General features: G+C 39.9%; 1 protein-coding gene across 9 annotated transcripts in view; it reads right to left on the bottom strand.

Annotated features, from left to right (window-relative positions):
* Window positions 1-4,016: 4,016 nt before the first annotated feature.
* Window positions 4,017-17,046, bottom strand: part of PROX1 (prospero homeobox 1) — a 53,499-nt gene continuing 40,469 nt past the window's right edge. For 5 of the 9 annotated variants that reach the window (XM_067029804.1, XM_067029824.1, XM_067029813.1 and 2 more), the window contains one exon: window positions 4,017-9,648. In XM_067029804.1, the coding sequence (XP_066885905.1) occupies window positions 9,460-9,648 (189 nt within the window). In that variant the 3' untranslated portion in view covers window positions 4,017-9,459. The remainder of the gene's footprint in view (window positions 9,649-17,046) is intronic. The other 4 variants (XM_067029836.1, XM_067029858.1, XM_067029846.1 and 1 more) reach the window with 1 other exon arrangement.

Below are 17,046 nucleotides of genomic sequence, written 5' to 3' on the forward strand. Positions count from 1 at the left end.
ATTTTTTTAATCTTTATTTTATATTGGAGTATAGTTGATTAACAATGTTGTGTTCGTTTCATGTGTACAGCAAAGTGATTCAGTTATACATATACATGTATCTATTCTTTTTCAAATTCTTTTCCCAATTCTTTTTCCATTTCAATACAGAATATTGAGCAGTGTTCCCTGTGCTATACAGTAGGTCCTTGTTGGTTATCTATTTTAAATATAGCAGTGTGTACATGTCAATCCTAAATTACCAATCTATCCCTCCTCTGCACCCTTCCCCTCTGGTAACCATAAGTTCGTGGAACTTCTTTCTTTATTTTTTTTATTTTGTTGTTTTTGTTTTTTTTGTGGTACGCGGGCCTCTCACTGCTGTGGCCTCTCCCGTTGCGGAGCACAGGCTCCGGACGCGCAGGCTCAGCGGCCATGGCTCACGGGCCCAGCTGCTCCGCGGCACGTGGGATCCTCCCGGACCGGGGCACGAACCCGTGTCTCCTGCATCGGCAGGCGGACCCTCAACCACTGCGCCACCAGGGAAGCCCGGAACTTCTTTCTTTAAATGAAAGTTTGACAGAACTTACTTATTGAATGTAATACTCACATTCATGCTTAGAGATTTGTTCTATTATACCTGGTGAGATCATTGTTATTTTAAACAGAGTAACACCCTTTTAAAAAAATGAACATTTTATTGCACCCCAATATAAAGATAAAACTCCTTTGGTTAAAAGAGGTCCCTGGGCTTCCCTGGTGGCGCAGTGGTTGAGAGTCCGCCTGCCGATGCAGGGGCCGCGGGTTCGTGCCCCGGTCCGGGAGGATCCCGCGTGCCGCGGAGCGGCTGGGCCCGTGAGCCATGGCCGCTGAGCCTGCGCGTCCGGAGCCTGCGCTCCGCAACGGGAGAGGCCACGACAGTGAGAGGCCCACATAGTGCAAAAAATAAATAAATTAAATAAATAAATAAAAGAGGTCCCAATTTGGTGGCCCCTGAGATAATACACATTACTCTAGAAATCTCGGGAACAAAAGTCACAGAGTTATATTCTCTTTAAAATTTCTTCAGCACTAGTTATTTTCCTCTCTAACCAGAAAAATAAACCAATGTCCAGTGGAGAAGGGTCCCTCCTTCTGAATGATTTTGGAGACATTTGGAAGGACTCTATGACCACGGGCAGGAAACAAGTCCTGCAGAGAGAGAGGAAGGATGCCCAGACAGACAACACTGCATTCAGGCAAGGTGTAGCCATGAGCGATACTGCTCAAAGGACCTGGCCTTGTGTTTGGTGGGGAAGGCCTCCAGCCCCTAATCACTCAGGTGTCCTTGGCCCTAATATGAAAATGTAAAATGCACCATGTATTTTTTACTGCCTATACCACTGGAAGAGGAACACACCAAGTCAGTGATTTCTTCATGTTACCTTTAGTAGATGCCTCAGTCCCCACGCACAGAGGAAGGGCTGGGGCCACACGAGAGCATTAAATGCTTGGCAGGGGGCAGAGGCACTTACTGAAGGGAGAATAGATCATGAACAGAGAGAAAAAGATCCAAAGTCACACTTGGCCAACTTCAGAATTTTGCCCTTGTCTTCCCCTGCAACTTAAATTCCCTTTCTTATGAGAAGTGAAAACATTTTAACACATTTCTTTTTTTTTTCTTTTGGCATGTAGAAATCCTTTGGAGAAAGTCAACATGGTGGCTGCACTGATTCTAAGAATCCTTTAGCCTTTTATAATTCTTTTGAGTCTCCTGGACACTCAAGGGTTAAGTGGCGTGCCCTGGGGTCCCAGGGAGGCCACGTAAAGATTTTTAGAAATGAACTGATTGGAGGAAGGTCTTCTGACACCCAAAGCAGTGCTCTCTTTATTTTCCTTTAGTTAGAAACGTTATCCCTTAGGTTTTTTCCTCCACAGTCTTGACCCTCCCTCCCAAGGGTCATATTGCTTGTGGGGAGTCGGGGAATGTGTGGCACAATTTATCTCTTTAGTCATCTTTCACCATTTTGCTTAGATATCATATCAGCTGTTTTCTAAAATTGTATGAGCACTTTTCCTGTATAAATACCTCCCTTGTATTTTATGCCTTCGGGAGTGTTCATAGACCCCAGAACTTGGTAACCCACAGTAAATATTTGATAATTTCCTATGACTTGTATTCAGGGATATCTATCCCTCACCTTAGAATGTGTGAGTAAATTAATTGTAAAAATGTGATGATCTTTAGCTGTTAGTCTTTAAGAAAAACTTGTAAATCATTTATGATGATAAATGGAGGTACTGATGAATAAAATTAACCTTTTCTTTACTATTAGTTGGTGAAACGTATACCTTCAAGTATAGCAAGGGTACTGCCAGGCATCAAGACAGACATACGTGGAAAAAGTTTTGTGATCAGAGTTCAGATCAATGTTAAAGAAGGATGGTATATATCATTCTGGACTAGTACCATCAGATAAATAGAGTCACAAAAGCAATGATTTGAAGCTAACATTTTAAATAAACCTCCTCTCAGAAAGCATTACCACCTGCTGTCACTTCTTCGTGATTTAGTCTCTACCTGGATTATCCAATCTGATTTAAAGCGATTGGTGTGAAATAAGTATCAGAAGATGGAAGTCATTACATTACCACAAATGCCTTCTCCCTTTCAAGAGCAGGTAGAAGGGAGTTGGGGGGAATTCCCTTCTTTCTCCTATCAGGGAATAAATATTTTGGGGTTTTGGGGGGGTTTTTTTTGTGTGGTACACGGGATTCTCACTGTTGTGGCCCTCTCCCGCTGCGGAGCACAGGCTCCGGACGCGCAGGCTCAGCGGCCATGGCTCACGGGCCCAGCCGCTCCGCGGCATGTGGGCTCTTCCCGGACTGGGGCACGAACTCGTGTCCCCTGCATTGGCAGGCGGACTCTCAACCATTGCGCCACCAGGGAAGCCCGGGAATAAATATTTTGGCCTAGAGGGACACAGGCATGCTCTTTTGCACAATTTAGTTAGGAAGACTGGAATTTAAGTTTGTGCCATTGATAGAAAAAGAGCTGAAAGTGGAAAAGTACTGTTAGCACTTAATAGTTTCGAGATTGCATTGGTTCTAAGCACCCTCATGACAACAGGGTCACAATACCAAGTTTTCATCATTGAGGGGAAAAGCAAATGAAGCCATCTGAGAGATGAAGACTCACTGAACAATAATATGGTAGATGGAAAGGGAGGTGCAGCTGTAAATGACATTTAATAGGGTCAATGATTTCTGCTGATTCTTCATGCTCCTGATTCGAAGATAAAGGAGACACGATTTTAAACCAAAGCAAAAGAGATAAAGAAAAATTTCAAAAGCCATACAACCAATGTTCTTAGTATTTCTCAGAAACACGCTGCCAGTCATGTCTAAAGGAACACTTTAGAAAGGTTTTGAATTTACATTAGGACTTAGTTCTGAGTTCAACCAAGTAGAAACAATACATGCTCTCACTCCCCATATTTCAAATAATATATTTACCATTCTGTGATTTGGGGGAACATCTTTCCTTGTTCTCCAAATCATGAGACATTAGCAATCGTTGAACTGAATTTAGCTCACAACATTGTTTTGAACCAAAATGTTTGTTGTTTTTAAATTTTGAGGGCTAAAGTTAAATCTGTGAGAAGAGTTTTCAGACAGAAATCTAGCCGTTTACCGCAAACGTCTGAAATAAAAGAGATCATTTCTAGAAGTTGCATGCATTGATCCTAGGTTTGTATCAACATAATTAAGAATTGCAATAAAAAGAAAACTCCAGGGAATTCCCTGGCGGTTCAGTGGTTAGGACTCTGTGCTATCACTGCCGAGGGCATGGGTTCAATCCTTGGTTGGGGAACTAAGATCCTGCAAGCTGCGTGGCCAAAAATAAATAAATAAATAAAATAAAGTGCCAAGTGTGGGGAGAGAAAGGAAAACTCCATCACTGATATCACAGTCACAACTAGCCTGCTATCCTACAGCTGGACACAGGTCCAAAAATTAAATGTCCCATGCTTAAAAAAAATCAAACGGCACTGAGCTTGTAATGTATATTTTATTTTGCACAAGCTTGCATATATACTGCACATACATTCAGTTTAAGAGAAGATGGAAGGCACACAAGGCAATTGGACTACTGTATCCTTTAAGTGGTACAAAGCAAAAGGTAAAAGTTTGGAGAGTATACAAAAGCTTAAACACACAAAGTAAAACCCCCTTCCCACCCTTCCCCCCACATCTATTTTTTTTTTCCTGTTTTAAAATTTAGTAGCTGCCAAACTAAATTTTTTACTTTTACTTTAAAATCAATTGTCTACTGCACCTTTTTATTTACTTTTTAATATGGACAGGGAGTCTCATTTTTTTTATCATATCAATTAATATTACAGTACATCCTTGGTAATACAAAATTGTACACCTTCATCAAATAAATTAGGATAAATTAAACCAATAAATTATGCAAAGTCTTCAGAACAATAGACAACAACAAAAATCCACAATTGAAATTGCCTCTAGCTAAAAAAAAAAAAATCAAAATTGACTTTATCAGTTCAGTTATTGTACTATATTCAAATCAAAGGGTCTTTATTACAAAAAAAAAAGAGCTTAATAATGCTATTTACAACATATTGCTAAATAATATAAAGGCAGTGTTTTATCACGGTTTATACTATATACATATGAGAAATGGCTGGGACAATATTGGGGGAAGCCAGGACCTTTGATTTTTCTGGGTATTGCTGAGATCAACCCCAAATACATTTGCTTTTCTAATTCTAATTTTGAAGTGGTAATACACAATTTTAAACTGCTTTTCCCACCTATGGAGAATATTTGAATATTTTAAAAATAAAGAAGGAAGCCATTTTCACAAAAGAGGGCCAGTCTGTTTGCCTTTTCTGTTCATGTCTGTGCATTTTCGGGGGTGTCAGGTTTGAGAGAGGGCTCAGTTGAAAAGACTCAAAGTCCAGATGCTTCCAGATTCTGTTATATTCTTAGAAGGATGATTATAAGAAGATGCAAAGGTTAAATACCAGTTTTGATCCCAGCTCTGAATATGAGCATTTTAGCTTTAGTCTTATGGATGGTTTACAACCAACAGATTTACAGAAAACAAAACTGCATTTCCTTCAACATCACATGTAAGTGCAATACAGTAACTGCTTACTCATAGAAACCAGTTACATTCTTTTAAGGGGAGCTTTTTGAAAACAATGCTTCTTGTAATTTGCAAACACAGAGTTTGTACCAGAACGAAACATTTGTACTATTCACACCAATGAAGATTCTATAATATACATGGCAAAGAGATTCTGCTCTGTCCTCACATGTACACTGCTTCTTTCAGGGGAGTCTGCAAACCACTTTTTCTTTGATGAATTTGTGATTGCTTCTGGGGGGACATCTTATTTTTAAAGCCCCCAAATCTTTAGCTTTATGACTTAATATTAACCTGTATGTGTATGCATGTATGTGTGTGGGGGGGGAGGGAGGTTACGTACTAAATGTCTTCATGTACATAGAAAAGAAATTTCATAAATTTACAGAAACTGCATTACCCTTGCCCTTGACATCTGATGAAAGAGACTGTTATCTTTTAAAAGTAGAGAGCAGGATTTTCAAGAATGCTTTCAACTGTCTATACAGTCACTGAAGTGTTCCTAATAAATTCAACAGATGTTGTGAGAATGTAGTTATTTATTAAAATCTCATGTCTTATGTAACAACAGCCATGAGGTTAAATATTTACATTGCTTTATAAAAGTTCCCCTCTTGATTTAGTGTTTTTGTTTTGCTTTTTTTTGTTGTTTTTAAAATTTTTAAAAATGATATTCACCCACATCCCTAGCACAGCAACAAAGATTCTGCAAACATAAAACACTTTAATGAAATAATACTTGGAGGCACAAAGCAAACTTCAGGAATATGTGGGTGAACATTTCCTTAAATAATTACTACATTCTACCATCTTCCACGTTGTTTTACCATTTAAAGTGAAATGTCCTCATTAAACAGCCAGAGATACAGTAAGAATTAAATGTTTTGTTGTTGCAAATAGAACATTCTTTTCACAAAACATAACAAATGCCTAAAATAGGTCCTTAAATCTAGATAGGAAAAGGTAAGCTTTCCACTTCACACGCATATATATATGTATATTTTTACATGTGTGTATATGTGTGTATGTGTTTTTATGTTCACACATCTGCACACACATATATAGCACATGGTATGAAATATTGCTTCTATACTACTTTTCATTAGGCTAAGAAAACACAAGATTTGCACCACAGTTACAAAAAATTGGCTTCTACAAGAATTTTCAAAACTCGAATGCTGCTCAAACAATTGAGGAAAAAATAATTTGCGGTATCAAACTGTTCTAAAAATTCTCTTCTTCAAAAACGTATTCTCCTGCTTTGTTTTAAAAAGACACAAAATATGCATAGCTATCAACGTTATGTCAAACAGCCAGAAAAAAAATCTAGTGTTTATTGCAGCTGTAGTAATTGGAAATAAAGTCAAAAAGATGAAATCGAAAGCCACAGAAGGCACAAGAACAATTGTACTTGTGGGAAAAAACTGGGATTTTGAAGGATTTTTAAAAATCCCCCCGCTGGTGCATTTAGGTCTAGGCACAGACTATAACCTCAAGTGTAGATGCAAAAATAATTTAGGGTTAGCAGAAAATAAGTGGAAATGTGGTATTTCAACATGGACTTTAGACTTTGTTTCCCTACATAAACTGTTCCTAGTCCTTCACCCTCCCACCAGAGAAAGTGAACTTTCTCCCAAGTCGCCAATTTTTACTTGGTGAGAGTTGAGCTAAGATTGGAAAGATAGTGATTTAAAGAAAAGTTGTTAAATAGGAGTTTCGAGAGATAGGCTTTTGTCATTTTCCAATGCACTGGGAGGCACAAGATTTTATGATGGTGAAAGAGAAAAGAATCACCTAAGAGCAAAATGATTGAGTTCTGTTTCCAGGACAATGAGGTGAGTTTCTCCTCACGCTTGCAATTTCTACTCTGAAACAATTTCTATGCCTCAGTGAACATTGAGAGGATATTACTGTAGATAAGTGCATCAACATTTGGTTGTGAACACACATTTTTGCTTAATTTGTCTATTTCAATTAGAAAGGCAGGGGAGAATAATACTAAAAATTCAAATATGCCTGGAATCAATACTGAATTTGCCCCAGATCAGGAAGATACTAGCAATCTATCTTTATAGGTGAAGACATTACGGTTTTGCCTTTTACCTTGCAAATGGCAACACAATGGTGATGTGAATTACATGGAACAGCAAAGACCCAGTTCTATACTGATGTGAACAATGAATGTCATACTCTTGGGCGTGAAGCAAGGCGAAAGAGTGTGACCACAAGTTGAGATTGCTTCCCTATTTTGTGCTGATTGGATTTTTTTTTTTTTTTTTTTTTGGTTTTCATTTTATTCCAATGTGATGATTATCCGAACACTTTTTTTTTTTTTCCCCCAACAAGCCGGAACAAGAACAGATTGGCTCTGATGGCTCTGTGTAGGAGCCTGCGAGCTGGGCGATGTGTTTGGCTGCGGGTTGAAGAGTGAGGCCTACGGTGTTCCAGCCCGGGCCACTGCACTCTGTCCACACCGCAAGAGGCCGTGTCTCCTGAATGACGCAGGCATCATAGGACCCCGCCGTTTAACTTAAAGTCAGCAGGTTTTAAGGCTTTGTGCTGACAATAATTGCCTTCATACATTCCTGTCCATCAGCAGAATTTATAAATGATGTTAAATTACAGCGATTGGGTCACCTAGTTACATGGGTCAACCTGCAGTCTCCAAAGTCAAATGTAATTTTTATAAAAATCAAGGAAAAAATGATATTTATGTTGTATACGATCTAAATACCAGGTTTTTTTTTTTTTTTTTTTTTTTACTTTGTCACCTTAGGAGATGTAGATCAAGTTACCAAAGGGGAGGGAGGGTTCTGGAAAACACTATTAGAATAAAAAAGGAATTCTTACTGCATCTGCACACAAAACCCATCTAAGAAAACAAGTGTGAATGCCATACGGCTTTTTAAAAGCAAGTATGGGACTTTGTACACCTTTGAAAAACTGGAAAAAAAAAAGAAAAAGATAAAAGAGGAGAACCATTGAAGAAAGCATGAAATAGCAGCTAGCTTTCTTATGTGTGCTGAAATTGTGTCTTTTGGGTTAACTCCCAAACTCTCCTATTCTATACACTCTTCACATTTTGGTCAATTACTAGCTTCTGAATTAGAAGAGACTGTATCAATTTCTTTAAAACGCTGTACCTAAAATGAAGAAACACTTAAAAATTAGACTGTCACCACTTTGAATATCCATCAGGGTAGAGTGGAAATGTATAGGAAAATAGGTCATTCTCATATGTACTCCTCTCAGGAGGGGAAGATCGTGTCAGCTAGCAGCTGTTAACAAACTTCTAGTGTAGGCAGGAATTGTATGGTCAAGTTGGGATGTCCTTTATTCCTTACCATAGAAAGGAATTCAGAAAATAGTGTTTTTTGAAAAATAAAAGTGTTAAATATTAAACAGAAATGATAATTCTTTTAAACCACATAAACAAAGTTGAGCAAAGAATAAATTTGAAACTTATGTGCCTTTTAGTATCTGAAGCAAGATAAATAGAAAATGATAACACGTTATAGGGGTTTTTCTGTATGAAGAACGATAGGTACTCACTTATTACCAAGAAGAACCTATTGCAAAATTTCGAGAGATGACTAGAAATCACATGAATTTCCAGTCTCATTTTGAAAGAGTCAGTTTTGTACAAAACTGCTTTGCCTCCAAAGAAAATGGTACTAGCTTGTGGTGTTTGCCATTTCTCTTAGGAAAGACTTGACGGTTAGTGATTATGTTTCTTTTTAAAGCTTGGCCTTTTAGGGTACTTTTGAAAAGTGAGTTGTTCATCTGCCACCGGCATTATTTTTAAATGTGTGATTAAAAAGCGACTTACTGAGTTCAAACCAAACAAAAGACTTAAGTTTATCAAGTGGTTTCATTGAGTTTTCCGACCTTCTCAGCCGTAAAAACAAGAGACACATCACTGACTACAGAGTAGTGCTGCGTCACGGGTCACCCTCTGCCAACCGCCATGCGCAATAAACCATCAATCCAGCAGAAGCATCCTTTAAACACGCCCTTCCTTGCTAATATAGACTTTACTGGTGTCAACATTCTTTTTCCCTGAAAATTAACCCTATTTTAAGTCTCCAAATGTTAAGGGCCTTGGGCAAAAGTAAACTAAAGGTGGAAGGAAAAGAACCATCCCCTTGCAATGGAAAACAGAAGAAAATGAGAGAAAGATGATGAGGAGGAATTACCAGCTGATTTTGTAACACATCCATGCCTCCCATACACATATATATGAAATCAAAATCTAGACACGGATAACTTGGACATCCAAAGGGGACTGCTACTATTCATACATTCGAAAAGAGTTGTTGAAATTTCTACTCATGAAGCAGCTCTTGTAGGCAGTTTGGGGATTTGAAAATCTCAGGAACTTCACTATCCAGCTTGCAGATGACCTTGTATATAGCCTTCTTCCAGGAAGGATCAACATCTTTGCCTGCGATAATGGCATTGAAAAACTCCCGTAATGTGATCTGCGCAACTTCCAGGAATCTCTCTGGAACCTGCTGATACAAGGAGACAATGGCATTAATAAAGTTTTCAGTTTCAAGTCTCCAGTTCTTCAAAGGAAATTGAGCTAAGTTCTTTCTTTCAGAAAGGGGCTTACATGGCACCTGCATTTTCTAAAAATGGCCGGCCTCTACTCTCTTATGTAAAGTTGTTATATATAGTAGCATTGTAATGTGGGGTTGACAGCTTTATAGAGATTTAGAAAAAGACTTGTGCAAAGGATACATGCAGAACTACTGAAAAACTGGGATTCCATGGTGAATATCTGAGTAGAAAAAAGGGGACATACTGCTGGGATTCCTCACTTCATTAAATAGGTGTATTCCAGAAGCAAGTCTCCACCTAATCGTTCAGAATTTGAATCATATTTCCATTAGGAAAACAAAATGTGTTCTCAAAAGTAGAATAATAATTGGCCTTTGATCTAAACTAAACTAAACCCACACTATAGATGAAGATAGCAAAAATCTTAGTTTCCTGCTGGTATCAGAGGATTGTTGACTCAGATGTTAAATTGTATATTAAAATAATCTGCACTATAAAGTACAGGCATACCTTGTTTTACTGCGCTTTGCTTCGCTTTATTGTGCTTCATAGATAGTGCGTTTTTTACAAATTGCAGGTTTGTGGCAGCCCTGTGTGGAGCAAGTCTATCGGCGCCATTTTTCCAACAGTATCTGCTCACTTCATGTCTCTGTGTCACGTTTTGGTAATTCTCGAAATATTTCAAACATTTTCATTAATATTGTATTTGTCATGGTTATCTGTGATCAGTACTCTTTGATGTTACTATTGCGAAAAGATGCAACTCAAGGCTCAGATCATCGTTAGCATTTTTAGCAATTAAGTATTTTTAATTAAGGTATGTACTTTTTAAGACATAATGCTATTGCACACTTGATAGACTACAATATAGTAAAAACATAACTTTTATATGCACTGGAAAATCAAAAAATTTATGTGACTCGCTTTATCGCGACATTTGCTTTATTGCAGCAGTCTGGAACGGAACCTGCAATATCTCTGAGGTATGCCTGTTCTCTATGTACAAAAAAAAGAGTAAGATAATGATACTAACACTGAGTCCCAAAATACAAAATTTGTACTGAATCTTAAAATCCTACATTGGAAAATACTTTACCTTGAGATTAGAATTGCTCCATGAGAGTGATTTATGCAGCTGACAGCAATAATAAAACCCCACATTTTGGGGCTGCTTATGATGTGTCAGGCACTGTGTTATGTACTGAATGTGAATTATGTCATTCAGTTCCCCCAACATCTCTGTGATTATTAACCCCATTTTACAGTGAGAAAATGGAGGCTCAGAGAGATTAAGGGAATTGTTCAAAGTCATTGTACTCTAAGATAAACATTCTTCAAATATTCTTTGCAGAATCCCTATCTGTTAATCCTTTTCTCCCAGAGCAGTGAGTATATATGTGGGTGTTTTTGGTGTGTGTTTATTAATTATTTATTAATAGTTGTTTATTTAATAGTCTAACCTCTTGTCTAGGGAGAGGAATAGCTATTGATGTACTTATTCAGTATTCTTTGTAAGTTACATGGTAAAGCATGGCCTATCTTTCCCCACAACAAGGAAGTGGATTCACAGAATTGTTCCATGTACTCATAATTTTCCAAATACACACTGACACTCTGTAGATTTCTTTCAGTGGGGTACTTATACATTAATAATGTTTTATTTTTGCAGTAAGTGCAGACATACGAGGAAGTAAAATGCACTGCAGTTATATGTGGAGACAGATCTGTCTACACATATATAAGAGGTATATATTTTCATCTTGGTTCACACTTACCCCTCACCGAAGTAAAAGGGAGGGATTGTCATTTTGAACACATTTGATCCCTTTCTCCACACCTTTTCTCAATTTGTGCAGTGGACCTTTTTATAATGATAGTAACTGTTAAAGAAAACGAAAAAGATACCAGACACCCCTGTCTTATTTGGAGTTTGACAAAGAAATTCAGTGCATCCCATGGCAAGTCACTTGTCCTTTATAGGAAACCTAATAACACCCCAGAAAAAAAGGGCCCCCATCGGGGGCTGATCGGAATCTAGAGAAAGTGAAAATGTTGAGAAGCCCCTCCCAACGATATTGCCTAGTTTCTTAGGACACAGTCCCCACCACTGCCTGGAAAATCATGGAAACATCACCTTGTCCTCCATGGATGTGCAAACCCATATACCCCAAAGGCCATTCCCTGCTGAGAATTCATCTGTGTTTTCAACTGAACTTTGATGATTTTCTCTCCAACCTCCTGCACGTACATGAGTATTTGTGGGATGGGAAGGGCCTGGAAGAGCAATCACCCCTCCTAGTCACCTTGTACTAAATAAAAAGTCATTAAGCAGCCTTTCTGAGTACTCCTCCGTCTTCCCCAAAGAGGATCCTTCACATTTTATCAAATGGGCATTATTGAGAGAAGGATTCTGGCTGGAGAACAGTTATGCAGTGCAACTACCCACTCTAACTACTAGGTTTGGGAGCTGTTAGCCAAATGCTACGGAAACAACATCAGAGTGGTTTTCCTGGCCATTGGCAACAGATCCACGATGAAGATCTATGTTCCTTGAACACTCGGGGATGCGGCCTGGCCTGGCGGAGAGCTGTAGGGACAGAGGGTATGGCAGCAGCTCCAGATGAAGTCCCACCCACCCCAAGGATCCCCCAAGAGATCTGGGGAGCCAGGAGCCAAGGGAGCAGGGCTGATGTTTAAGACAGTCAGAGGAGGGAGGTGCATCCAGAACAGCATGAGCCCTGGAGGAAGGAAGAAGCGGAGTTCTAGGGTTTGCCTGAGAACAACTCAAAGTCATTTCTTTGGGGGTGCGTGCAGCCTCCACCCTGTTATTCCTTATCATTCGCCATGCTGGTTACTGGTTTTTAGTGGGTCTTATCCTGTTTTAAACATTCATTTCTTTTGGCAGTAATCTTGGGCTGTCCTTTAACATCTTTTGTATTTGTGTCTTGATGTTATTTAACTTTTCACCTACTTATATCTACTGGTAATGAATTGATCATAAGATGTCTTTAGAGAGGAAGTCCTGGCTTCTATTCTACGTATCCCTCACAATGCTTCACAGAGTTCTTTCCCATCATCTTTGGTAAACAGTTCATAATGAGACCCTGCCTTCTGCTTTGTTCTACACTGCTCTAGAGTCACACTTATCTTCTCCCTAAATACTTTAAAAAAAAGGAATTTTAAAGTAAGGATGGAAAACAGAACTTAAAGACTTGAAATAGATCTCAGAACTCATTTTATAGATAAAGAAACAGATTCTATGAGATGAAGAAATTATGAGATGAAGAGAATCATGTGAAATAACTTATCCAGGTGTCTTTCCATTAAACCATGCTGGCTCCTTTTTAATGCGATTTCCTACTTATAAGAGGCATCAAAACCTTGACAAGCTGTGGATCTGTGGTTTAGAAAAACCAAGGAAGAGCTAGTAACTTTCAAAATAAGTGCAAATGACACAAAAGATTCCCAAGAGGAGACTATGGGTATTGGTTTATGTTTGGGAAGGGATGAATTCTTTGCAAATGGTTTGCTAATTTCTTGCTTACTTTGAGGCAATACTCATGCAATGGACTGGGCTAGGTAAAAGAAAGTTATAATGAGATCCTCTAGTACTAGAGCAATTAATCTTTTTCTGGTGGCTCCAGAGAGGTAAATTGATGTATAGCAACTGATCTGAGTGCCAAGGAATTCCATCCACAGGTAGAACTATCACCCATGAAAATGAGACCCTTACCTCTCTGCCAGAAAAGTTTCCCCAACTCCATTTAACAGAGTAAGGGGCGGGGGAGTCCTTTCTGATGTTTTTTGGGGGGTATCTTAGAATTCAGGGTTATGAGAATGGTGTTGCCCATATATTTTCAGTACCTCTTCACACCTAATGGATTTCCAATCACTAATAAACATCTGCAGAAAATCCCTTAGTGACAAGTAATCCCTTATCTAGGTTTCTTTTAATAGAACCCAACAATCTGCAGAATGAACCCTAGAGTATCTCCTCAGCATCAGGTGGCAACAGTCAATCAAGTCCCTGGAATGCAAGACAATGCAGGCCGCTGGGAGGGGGAGGGAAGGCCATGCCTTTGGACATGCCACAGGGGAAAAACAAAAGGCTTCCAAAGTCTCTGGCTGGGACTCTGAGGCTATTGTGGGAGCTGCTGTGCTGAGTGTTCTTCAGGAGAGGAGAGTGGAAACTTTGCTTTGATAAAAGGCATCCCAATATAGGAACCTCACCCCAAATGGTCTTGCCTCTCCTTGCCTTGATATTTGGAGGAGAATAAAACTGCGGGAGGTACTTGAATGCCCTCATATATTTCAAGGGGGTGGGCTATCAGCATCCACCCATTTCATCACAATTGTTTGCACTTGAGTCTCCTCAGAGCACACGAGGGCCCTGTGGGCTTAGATGAAACGGGAGAAATGGGAGATGTTTTCAAGTCTGTCAGCCCGTGCCTGAGTTGCCCACATGTGTGCACAAGCGCGCACACACAGGCGCGCGCACACGCGGTGTGTTGGGTGAGTGGTTGTTTTGCTGTTCTTTTTTTTTTTTAAATCAGAATGAGTGAATGGCAAAGACACATTTTCCCCCGTCTTCCTCCTCCTCTTCGCACTTGCTTTACCTTCAAGGATGATTTGTTTTATTAAACTGACTGTCCCTAGCCTCTGCAGTACATAATAAAAGCCTGACATAGCAGGCTGCCTGCCTTCTGTGTCCTGCAGACACTCATCATAAGTGTCAGGACATACCAAGGTTAGCGGCCACTGGAAGTGTGTTCACTGGCCCAAACCTTGCCAAACGCTCTTGGCAGCTGAATGAATGTCACAGAGAATAGAAGGGGAATTACAAAGGTTAAAAAGAAGACAGCCTCTCCTATTTTCTGGAGATAGAGAAGCTGATTTTTCACACCTCTGAAACATCCATAGGCTCACCCATCGGCCTCTTGCAGGGGACCTAAACCCTGCCCCTGTCACAGCTCCCCGTGGATACCTTTCCATCCTCCATCCCCTTTAAAAACTGGTCCACTGGCCTAATTTCATCAGTGGAACGATCTCTGCTGAAATGGACAGAAAACAAACCAGGCGTTGACCTCTCTCCCCGGTCCCTCCCCAATAACCAATGGCTCAAATGGCTTATCAAGCTAATCAATCAGTAGATTACGATCTTATCAAGAGAGATCATCTTTTAGGTTCATCTTTTAAATGATTTTCTTTTCAAACTTCAGTGGGGAAATGGAAAAGGAAACGTATATATGGGCAGAAGTGGCTAACTGATGGGAAGGTAAAATCCTGGCTAGTATTTTGGTGAATTAGTTTGTGTGTGGGTTTTCCTTCTTCATCCTCCTCCATTAAAAAAAAAAAAAATACTATAAAAGGGCAATAAAATGCTGACTGTAAGAAGACCATGTCAAGGAGAAAAGGGTACTGGTATTTTGGATACTCTTCACTGCTCGCCTTGGAGAGAGAGTTATTCTTGTCACAAACCCTTTTGTCTGCATCTGCTGACTGCTTGCCTGTAGCCAGCAGCATACTTTAACTGTTTTGTCACCTCCTAACATCACATGCATCAGCTGTTGGGCTTTTGTTACGGGTATTGTAGAACTAATCCGCTGTGGCTGGTCTACTGTGCAGTAAATAAAACAGAAACGGGCTTCTCAGACAATTCTGCATGAATATTTCAGATGGCTTTTACAACTCCGATTCACAAAATCAAATAAATAAATAACTCCCACAGCCCCCCTCCCCCAGCCTCTACCCACACAGAAACAAAACCCCTCAAACTAGACCCAGATGCCTCCAAGTCAACTGCCTTGAAGGCACTGGCTTGAGCCTTCAAGCAATTGTTTGAGTGAAGTTGAAAGAATAGCGATCTCTAAACTTCAACACTGTGGTGTTGGTGTTTATTATGAGAGTTAAACACGTCTGATTCCGAAAACTGGGTAAGAGGCTTTGAAAATCTCGAGAGCTACTTTTCTCCTTGGGCTTCTAAAAAAAGATGTAATGCCATCAGTAGTATATAGTTAGAGTTGCCGTATCAAACTGCTTTTATTGTTTCCATCTGCATTCTCTTCCCTTCCACTCATCTGAAAGGGGTCAAAGGAAGATGCTTGTGCATCTGATTCATCCTAAGAGCCTTTCCAAAATGTTTAACCTGTACTGGAGCACAAAAGGAAACGCAAACTTTGGGCCAGGATGTTTGAAACTGAATTGACGTCGTGAGTTCTCTTAAGGGATAAATAGTGTACTAACCATATACAGTGAGGCATTTTTCTAGACAACTTCTAAGTGTCTTTGGAGAAGTTAGGAAGAAAAAGGGCATCTGTACGCGGCTGCGTGCATGTGCACACACACAAACATCAAGATCCTAGGAAAGGAGACAAAGTTGAAGTACTTTCCTAAGCATTCATTCACCCTAGTGTGCACGTGATTCCTCTAAACAAACGCTCCCATCCCTGATGTTTGTTAAGTAAATATTGATCAAGGAGAGACATATCTCCTGACGGCAGTGGCACAGGCTGCGGACTTAGACTGCAGACAGAGTGGACTTAAATGGATAAACTCAGATGCTTTAGTAACTCCTCACCGAGATTATCAGACAAAAAGGGAAGGACAGATACGTTATTGCTGTTCCTCTCCACCGTCTCACTCTCACTGAATTCTCCTGCCAGAGGTGGAAGAGGGGAATCGCGGAGCTATGAAAGATGGTGACAAGATGCTGTGACTAGGGGGTCTCCCTTAGCAGTCACACACGCATTTATCCTGCGTGTACAGCCAGGGACCGGCTGGCCCTTCAGAAGGGCGGGAAGGGTGCAGGGAATGGTGAGATTGTGTTCCAATGCCCTCTCATTATGGGGAAGGATTGGATGGGAAAACGAGCGCGAATGTGCTTCGCAAAGTGTAAAATAGTATCCGAATGTAAGGTGGTGGTTAGAACCTTAAGGAGGAGTCCATCCACTTCCTGGGAGCCATTTCACTGTGATTATTAAGTGTATGCAAAGCAGTGTCTTGAGAGATGCTTTGAGGAGGTTCATGTGGCTGATTTTTATTGGCCGAGGCGACACATTGAGACAAGTTGCTTTGTGTTTCCCAAGTTCTATTTCAGTCATTTCATGATTGTGACTAGAATCCTGCCAGGGGCTGAACGGCCACATAAGCTTCCCTGGAAAGGCCAATTTCAAAATCAACTCTAGAGACTGGGTTTTGTGTATTAGGCACTGGGCACCACAGTCAAAGAGCAAGGTGTTATATTTAAGAGTTTCTACCAAATGGCTACATGGCGTCTAAATTTTAATAGGATGCTTGCACCTCTGTTTCAAAGGACTGGCATTATTCAGGGAGCACTGGCTACGAAACTG

The sequence above is a fragment of the Kogia breviceps genome, chromosome 1, assembly GCF_026419965.1.
Source record: "Kogia breviceps isolate mKogBre1 chromosome 1, mKogBre1 haplotype 1, whole genome shotgun sequence".
Classification (NCBI taxonomy): Eukaryota; Metazoa; Chordata; class Mammalia; order Artiodactyla; family Physeteridae; genus Kogia; species Kogia breviceps.